Here is a 9,778-nt window from a genome sequence, read left to right on the forward strand (position 1 = left end):
TAGGTACTTGTATTTTGTATGTTTAATTTTTTGCTAAATTATCGCATTGGGTTCATCCCGTAATGATAATTGTATGTGTGGAAATAAAAAAATAAAAATAAAATAAAAATAAATATTGTGTATATTGATGATGATGATGATACGCCAATGCCATTGAAATATGAGTCATGAGTTTTTTTTATACATATGTTGCGAACGCAACTGTTTATCAATCAAATATTGCAAATCACTTTCATCATCCTCCACACACACGATCAACAACCACTGCATTTCTGCATTTAACCGTTTTGGCAAGAACCCTTGTAAACCCTTGTAGTACCCTTTGGAAGATTATAATAGGTTACATACAAATCGAACTTTATTATTTGAGTCGTCGAGCTCCTGACCTGCACGGCGGCTACAACATATAATAATACACACACAACATACATTATAACACTCTATGATTATAACCAAAGATAAATATAACTCCGTAATAGATGGATACAGTAAGGAAAAAACGTGCCTTGAAAATCAAGAAAATTTGATTCTCGTTCAGAGGGCGCTACTAGTTTTGCCCTACAGTCGTATAGATGGCGTTGACGGTTTCGTTTGTTATTTAACAATTTTAACGCATATCAGTGAAAGAACATGGGTCAAAATCATAAAAATAATTAATGCAAATAAAAAAAGTCATTTATCTATATTTAAATACATTCTATCGTATTTTTATAAATCTTCATTTTTAGTTTTAAAGTGTGTCGACAGATGGCAGTGAATTTGCTGGGGTTACAAAATTTACTATGACAGTACCGCTCTAGTATAAGTTACTCTATGATTATAACATATATAATGTTTTAGAATTTTTATTTCAGATCTGAAACTTTTATTTCAGATCAGCACACAGCGAATCGCAATTGACATCGGAAGAACATTTCGCAATAAGCCCCGCGTCAATAATTTGGCAGGTGTGGTTATAAAAAGCTTGATCCCTCATGACGAGGGCACGCGTAATGAGGGCGTGAACTGCTTCAAATTCACGGGCCGCGCGGCTGAGCCCCGCGCGACGTGGAGTTTAATCATAGCCATCATAGCCATGTGCTCATGTATTTATGACAGGTCGCTGATATTAGCCCACCAAGGTTTTATTACTCAGAATCATAGAACTGAAAGTTTTGTTTTAATTTGAATGGTCGATTGCCTCTTGTCTTTTTTCTATTGCATAGAATTTAGGCAAACTTAATTAAGATTAAATTTAATCCTCTCAAAATCCAAGGTTTTGAAGAGTGACATCGTAAAGTCCGCCAAGACGGGCATAGTAATTAGTGGACCCATCCACACGGCACTTCCCATTGTTATTTTTATAATACACCTACTCGTACAATGTCAATCAGCAAACTAAGTACTTCGAAATTGTAACAATGCCTACATAGGTACATGTCACGAACACGTCTGAACAGCTCGTTGTGCTCAAACGTTTCTGGTTGAAGAAATATCACTTTTGACGCTGACAGATTATATTTATAACAAATCCAGATCAAATTCATAGCCTGAATTCGCACTTTCATGTCACGCCTAGATTGGACGAACGAAGGTCATGCCATAACGCCACTATATACCCACCTAATAAATAACATTTGCGGATATAAAATTATGGTCCCTGAATAAATAAGACTATATAAATAACATCACGTTTTAAATGTCGAATTGAGCTCCAGCCCAACGACGGACCACAGGGAGGCCGGGAATTAGGCGGCCGATTATGACGTCACCGCTGTTACGTTTTTATCCGCGGTCGCTAATTGGGAGTTATATTATTCAACGCCCGGGTCCCGAGTTTCGGGTATCACGTTACTGTTGTTTACGCGTTCTTTTCTGCGATATTTTCACGTTTCTCACGGCTTAACGCGATCGTACGCGAGATTCAAAGTAGGTACTCTTAACTTAAAAATACGTTAAGTTATTGTTGTTTTCCCAGATAAACTGTGTGTAATTAATTATCGAGAAACCACGTGTCGGTATTAAACATATACTTAAAATTCAAAAGCAAGTAAAATGGTACAACCAACAAATATGGAGCTAGAAGTTAATGAGTTATACCTAATTATATTTGGGGAAAAGAATATTATACCTACTATTAGGTTATAACTAATTGACTAATTGTTAATATTATACACTTACCTGAGCCGGACGAGTGTGTCCCGTCGCAGGCGCCGGAGTCGCGGCGCGCGGGGTGGTAGCGGGAGCGGGAGCGGGAGCGGGGGTGTACACGGGCGTGGCCGCGGGCGCGGAAGCGGGCGAGGACACTGGCGCTGGCGCTGAAGCGGAGGCGGAGACGCGAGCGCACGGCGTGCGGCTACGCCGCGGCGGCGTTGGCTCTGTGCACCAGACAGTCGCTCTTTGAATTGCATATTAAATTAGAAAGAAAGTATTAGTTAGATTAGATATTAATTTGGTATGGAATAGGCTGGCGGGTAAGTCCCAAGAGTCTGACCTCAGATTTGTAGCAGCAGAGAAATTCATTTGTCCTATTAGTTCATGGAATTTATTGTTTAGTATTTGGTCTGCGGTTGCTCCATAACGCTACAATGATCAGCGTAATGTAAAGACAGCAATATTTCTATATAGGACCTGACGCTTTACGCTTTACGTAGCATACGATGTCAACCGGAGACCAAAGTCTTATTACGGATTACCTACGACATAAAGGTATCAGGAAGTTACCTGGGCTCTTAGTGGGCCTGGGATCCGGCGTGCGCGCACGTCTCGGCTCAGCAGGCAGCGCCAGCAGCTGCCGATACAGTTCCAGCTCGTGGTAGAACTCCAGCGAGTCTGGCGACTGCCCCTCACCCCCCACCACCACGCCCACCCCCTCGCCCTCCACCTCCGCCGTGAGCCCGTTGAGCACGAGCCGGCGCGCCGCCATCGCCGCTTGCGCCGCATAAACTCACACACATAAACACTGCACCACACAGCACGATTCAAGACGTCCTTATAACGCTCATGGTGAATTTACCGGACTGTGGCCGGTCTAACACTGTCTGACAGTTTCCCAGTGGGATCACAGCTGGGGATTGTTGGCTAACAGTTAATCGTACCTTAATGTGTAATAAAATTTGTAATTAACTTACTTTCGCTATCTTACAATATCACTTTACTATAATGTGAGCTAAAAACTAGGCTTTGCCATTGCCACGTATTTCCTAATAAGATCCTAAGTCAATTCACTACCCTAAAGTGAAAAGGGTCGACCTTGTTTACTCTGCCTATTTTCAAAATGTTTACTCTTATGGCATACTGATCTGGGGAAAAGTGTATTTCTAAATCTAGTTACAATTTACGGCCTACGGTATACAATTAGTTTAGCTAACTCAGGCTTGATTGACGCGAGCTAATTATGCATGTTCATTAGTATGATTGTATATACATAGGTATCTCACTGTACTGTACTACACTGTAACTGCGTTATCTGTCACTGTCGTATTGTAAGTTAGACCCCACAAAGTCGTATAAATCCTATTGTTTAGCCGCCACCTAATCGACCATCAAAACAAACATATAAACCTTTAATCTTTCGTTCACTCCACTCGCGAACTTTACAAAAGTCGTCGTAACACCCTAGCCACGCTTCAACGCGGACCGGTATAGTCGTTGAGAAGTTTATGAAAGTTTAGCGACGAGTTAGCGTGTAGGGTATGGGCACTGGGCGGGCGTGAGGCGTGAGACGAGGAGACGACCGCCGCGCGACGCCGCGCCGACAGACTGGCGAGAGACGGGCCGGCGGCGGCGGCGGCGGCGGCGGCGGCTTCGGCGGCGGACCCGCTTCAGGATACTACTCCATCAAGCTTATTATTTTCATTTCTCTACAGATGCACTCGTGTAGGATCGGCATTAGAACTTTGGAGATCTGTTATATTATTGTTATTACTTGCATGTAGCTCGCACCGGTAGATATAATATGTGCCTGCGAGATCAAACATATAGAGCTATACTTAATTAACTTAAATTTGGTACGTAAGTGTCCCATTTTAAATATTGTTATTTAGTTTCACAGGAGTTTTATAGTTAAGAAACATTGAAACTTGGCAGTTAGATGAACCTAGGTAAAATAAATATAATAAATGTTTGGGGACAATCTTAATACACAAATCGACCTAGCCCCAAACTAAGCAAAGCTTGTACTATGGGTAATACGAGTAGGCGACGATATACCCGTACTACATACTTACTTATATAGACAAATACATACTTACATATTATACATAAAAAACATCCATGACTCGAGAACAAATATCCGTGCTCATTAATAAGTTTTTAAATAAAACACAACTTAGGGAAAATGCTTACTTTTACTCCATAATCATTCTAATGACAGATGACATAAAATCGAGCGGTGGTAACAGTGACAACCAGTATATTGCCATGTATATAATAGAATATATCACATTCGTCCCCTTTTTCAAAAGTTTACTTAATTACAAAAGAAGTTTATATGAAAACTTAATTACAAATTTAACCTGATCCTTTTGTTGTCTGTTTATTACCGTGTTTGCTTTTTGTACATAAGTGTACAAAGTGTGTATATAAATGCTTTCAAATAAAAAATTGGCCCAAAATCTGTGCCGTCCGGTAGGAAGGATGCCCAGAAGGCTGGATGCGTTGCCTCGCTGGACGGCGGACGGCATCGCCAATGCGCTGGGCGAGGTAATGGCCCAGCCTTCCGGTCACCCATCGCGTCTATATATTAGGCTCTTTAAAATTCCGTGCGCGCCTTGATCAAACGGCTCAAACATGCAGTCGGTGTCAATGGCGGTGGCAATTTGCGCCGCTTATGCTCGGCCGCATCGGCAGCAGCGCCAGCCCTAGCTAATGTCGTGGAAGATGGGACGGCGCGAGGTATTCACGCAGGTGGCGTGGCGTCCCAGACGAGGGGTCGACCCCGCCTCCAGGGAACCAGGGTCATGCCATCTTTCGGGCCTTTGCCCATCGTCACGCGCTAGACCCGTCTCGGTTACAGAACCGACGGCGCCCGGCGCGGCGGCGCGGCGGCGACGAGCGCCCGGCGCAGAATGTCATAAGACTGGCGCCGCGTGCAGGAAGCCGTGGATGACAAAATTCGTCATAACATAAACCACCAACTTCGCACCTTGCCTAATACATTGTATATTTGTTTTCTATTCCAGACTTTTTTTCGACGGCCGTCAAGGGCCATTTTGGGACAAGGGAAAATGTAAATAACATATACATACACTGAACATGTTTATTTATTAAAATTGGCATTACAAGATAATTACATATCAAATCGAATAGGTATAATACCGTAAACTCACTAAAATACTTTTCAGATCTTAGTTTTGTACATCTAACGATTTCACAGTGAATACACAGTTTCATTGTAATATTTAAAAACTGCAATTAATAAATAAACTACATACTAATGATACTAACAATTATATCTAAAACTTAGATTATATAATATACAAACTAATTGAAAGGGAAGGTGGCTCAGCTGATGTCTGTGCCAAAAAGGCTATACAATGACTTTAACACTTTAACTGTCCGTCTTTCCGGCGAATTCATGTCTAAAGTAAGGACGCTAACAACGAACAATTCCGTACATTGACCCACCATTTCCTATCCCTCTCGCACGCGCATTATTATTTCGCTGTCCCGCTAGAACCACCAATACGTATAATAGGGTATTCTAAATTTTTTTATGAATGGTATCAGTCGATCAGGTTTGTTTTGAGGATCAAATGTCTGTATGGGACCCATTGTCTTACAGTAATACAAAAGTCACAAATGATGGTCAAAGTCTGGCACCCGCTTTTTACTGACGAAACGTTTCAAACAAAATGACATTACACCGTGACGTCAGCATGTAACGTCGCTATCGCTTAGAAGAGTTAGAAGCCGTGGAAAACAAGGAAATTGCGATTTTGTCGGTGAAACATTGCGTTTATGTATATTGTTGCCATACAATTTTTTTTTATATAAAATGTAAGAAATCGAATGGTGGAATATATTTTTTTCCTATTTGGAAGTTAATATTGTTATTATTTTAAACTTTGATGTCTTATATTTATTTATTAAACCCATATATTTTTTTAAGTATCCAATTTATTGCGATAAATTGCTCATTTTCTATCTATTTAACTAGATTTAGTTAGAAAATTCAACATGTGGAAAATACCCTATTATGTGCGAGCGATAGATAGGAAATGGTGGGTCAATGTTTAAATAAATAAATATAAAATGTACGGAATTCTTCCTTACTTTACTTTATACAGGATTCTTTTGTTATCAACTTATCACTGACTAAACTCTGAGGAGTGAATATGTAGGTCATACTAAACAACTTTTACTATGGGGTCAACCCCGAAATCGCGAACAAAATTAGCTGTTCTATAGAAAACATTGACTCGGATTCACCGAAATATATGACGGCAGTTTTTTTTTCGACCCAGTTTGGTCAGTGATAACAAAAGCACCCTGTATATTGTGTCCTCAGGGTATTCGGCAGGAGGATCTTAAGTAACTAAAAAGAATTTAAGTTATACAATTCATTTAAAGGGGCTACTCACTTTTTTGAAGACGAAAATGGCTCAGCTGATGTTCGACGTAACTGAGCAATATTCCACTTGAAAATGACTAATTCACATTGAGCTATTCTCTACTTAAAAAACGTGACGTGAGTGACCCGTTTAAATAATATATTAAATACGTTTGAGTGTCACGGGTCACGGGGCTTACGGATAAAAAAGAGTCATACGCGCTTAATACTAGATACGTCATCAATGTTTATGTAAAGGCGATTAATTTATGAATAGGGCTTTATTTTCCCTTATTTTGTAGTAATGATTCTATGTGAATTTATACACAAATACAATTAAATAAACATATCCATGTCACACTTGATAAAATTATAATTAATCAGTAAAATAAAAATCAAACAGTATGCACAAATATAATATATACACTAGATACGGCAAATGCATTTACTACGCGTGTCCGAACCCCAACCAAGCGTCGTGGTTGGCCGTCGCTACTGACAGTCCACGCGCGTCACTTGTTGCAGCCGGACGTCAGTGAAAACTTGAGAAATGCCTCGTTATAAATAAATAATAGCCCATAATCAGTCCATAAATTGCGAGCACCCAAGGGCAAGAACATATTTCCTATCACAACTAAGTAATTTTAAATTATATTATGCGTAAATTCATTTTAAAACTATTTTTAAGTAGTCCAAGTTATGATTCCAATAATGTACTTAAGTAAATTTAGTTTAACGTTACAAAACTATATTTACATTACATGCCGCGTTTGCGTTTGATCTGACGTTAAGAGACGAGATTAAAAGAAGAATATCGGAACAAGCGATACTGTCGCGCATCGCTTCCACTTCGTGGTACAAGCCATTTATCATTCGTCTGTCAAATTTAGCGACTAGTGTTGTTCATTCTACCGATCTCTTCTAATAATCGATTTTAATCGATATCGAACAGATGAATGATAAAAAATATATAATTTAGTAGTTATTGATAAATACAAATTCATGTCCTAATTTTACAGTAATTTAAACATATACGACTATAATTATGTTTATACCTTTAGTATGTTTATAAATTTCTATTGTGTTAAAAAAAATAACATTATTTTAGCTTCCCACATGATCCAGTCGTAAAAAAAAGTCGATTGCAGCCACGGGACGGAAAGACTGGTTCCCGACTAAACACAGTACTATTTGTTCGATACATTTGGAAAATACCAGTTTCATTGAAGGGAAAAGTTGGGAAAAAGATCATTCGTCTGTCTTTATCATTCGTCTGTCAGAAAATCGATGTCATTCATGTTAATCTATTTGTCATTTTTGGTGTGGTTTGCGGGGAGTGAGCGAGCGAGACCGCAGATATAAAATCTATGAGTATGAGCAAGACGGTTGAATCGTAGCGGGGCGGAGGGACATCGCTGTCTTTGAATCTGTTTGGATTTCCCATCACTATAGTTCGTTTTTTGTTAGCATTAGAAAAAAGGTAAACAATCTTGACGTGTCTTTTTTTTTTGAAAAATATTTAAAAACGCTTTAAAAAAATTAGATAAGATTTTTTTCTTAAAAGTTATTTAATAAAAAGACACGTTAAGATTGCTTACCTTTTTTCTAATACTAAAAAACGAACTATAAATTTTTGCTTTGAAGTCACAGTAGGTGGTAAAAAGTCGGCACGCTGGGTTTTAACACAAATCGTGATATTTGCTTTATCTAGTGTATCAATATCTGTGAGAGTATGTATTTAATATGTTGGAAAGAGATCATAGCATTACAACAGTAGATTTATGAGTTACAGTAGGTACTTAATTTATTAAGATACTTTTGAATGTTAGCAGTAAATGCATTTTTTTTACTATTTGGTAGTTAAATTTAGTTTTCTAGTTAAACAGCACGTTGCAATAACTGCACTCATTTGTCAGATAAAAATAATATTTTCACTTCTCATGCTCGTAAAGTTCGGATTTTGAGTCGTGCGTAAACGACATAAAATCGCTTTGTAGATTCAGATTCAGATTATTTATTGGTAAAAATAATTCAATTTTTTACACGTCATATTTCCAAGTGCTTTAAGATTAGACTTAAATGTACGATAGATATAATTAAATACAATTTCAATATGTCAGTTATTGGTTCGAGTTAATAATCATAGAATAATGTTATAAATTAATAATTAAATTACAAAATGTCAGTGTCATCGATTCGATTAAATTACAAACAAAAGATGCATGCAACAAATATCCACTACTACTAATACTACTAAAATCATCTATTACGACCCTTATCGACATAGCAATCGTAGTTCCGCATCTGCCATACAAACTGCCAGCCCGGCCGGCTCCCGGCCGGCGCGGCCATATGTGTTTACACGTACCGAGTACAGTACAGGGGCGAGAGGGCAAATCGGTACTCGGTCGAGAGAGTAGGGTTGGTGAGCAGGTTTTTACACGCATTTTGCTTTTCCTGACGAGTCAGGTCACTTTCAAAAGACTCGCTAGGGCGTCAACATGAATAGCAAAAAGAAAAAAAATGTGGTCGCGGTCATCATACCTGTAGAGGGGCGAGCGAGGCGTCGCGGGGTGTGCCGAGACGAGGGGAGGGCGGGGCTCTTGCCGGGCCTCGTACTCGTCACAGTCGTCACAAAGTACAAGTGTACAACACGCGAACCTCGCACTCGGCCTCGGTATGTACTCGGGACGGGTGATCGCGGCGTCACGTACGGTGTACGGTGTACGGTGTACGGTGTATGGTGTACGGCGAGCGGAGGAGCGTATGGAAGCGATAGTGAGGCGCGCCCCGCTCCCGCCCCCGCTCCCGACGCATGCGAAGCCAACTGTACGGGCGTCGGAAGGGCGCGTACATATAACACCGGCCATGTGCGAGTCGGACTCGCGCACGCAAAAAACGGCAAAAAAATCACTTTTGTCGTATGGGACGATGGAAGCCCCACTTAATTATTTATTTTATTCTGTTTTTAGTATTCGTCGGTACGGCGGCAACAGAAATACATCATCCGTGAAAATTTCGACCGTCTAGCTGTCACGGTCGATGAGAATCAGCCCGATGACAGACGGAGAGACGGACGGACACACAGACGGCGGAGTCTCAGTAATAGGGTCCCGTTTTTACTCTTCGGGTACGGAACCCTAATAAATCGATGTTCAGACGTCGGTGTGAGGGTGCGCAACAGACGGTTCTCGGTTAGTGAACGGCAGGCGGGTGGTTCAGTCGGTGTGGTGATGGGGGGCGGGG

The 9,778-nt window shown here is 40.2% G+C and overlaps 1 protein-coding gene across 1 annotated transcript; it reads right to left on the reverse strand.

The window, feature by feature from the left end:
• Window positions 1-1,630: 1,630 nt before the first annotated feature.
• Window positions 1,631-2,944, reverse strand: LOC134743422 (cyclin-dependent kinase inhibitor 1C-like). Its single transcript, XM_063676813.1, has 3 exons — window positions 2,704-2,944; window positions 2,161-2,357; window positions 1,631-1,639 (listed from the first exon to the last, which is right to left on the reverse strand). The coding sequence occupies exons 1-3, from the start codon at window positions 2,903-2,905 to the stop codon at window positions 1,631-1,633; spliced, it is 408 nt and encodes a 135-aa protein (XP_063532883.1). The 5' UTR covers window positions 2,906-2,944.
• Between the last annotated feature and the right edge of the window lie 6,834 nt (window positions 2,945-9,778).

Source organism: Cydia strobilella, chromosome 8 (assembly GCF_947568885.1).
Source record: "Cydia strobilella chromosome 8, ilCydStro3.1, whole genome shotgun sequence".
Lineage (NCBI taxonomy): Eukaryota > Metazoa > Arthropoda > Insecta > Lepidoptera > Tortricidae > Cydia > Cydia strobilella.

Coding starts and splice junctions, on each gene's coding strand:
- LOC134743422 (XM_063676813.1), bottom strand. CDS start 2,905: ATGGCGGCGCGCCGGCTCGTGCTCAACGGGCTCACGGCGGAGGTGGAG. Junction 2,358..2,703: donor CAGGCCCACTAAGAGCCCAG/GTAACTTCCTGA, acceptor TCTGGTGCACAG/AGCCAACGCCGCCGCGGCGT.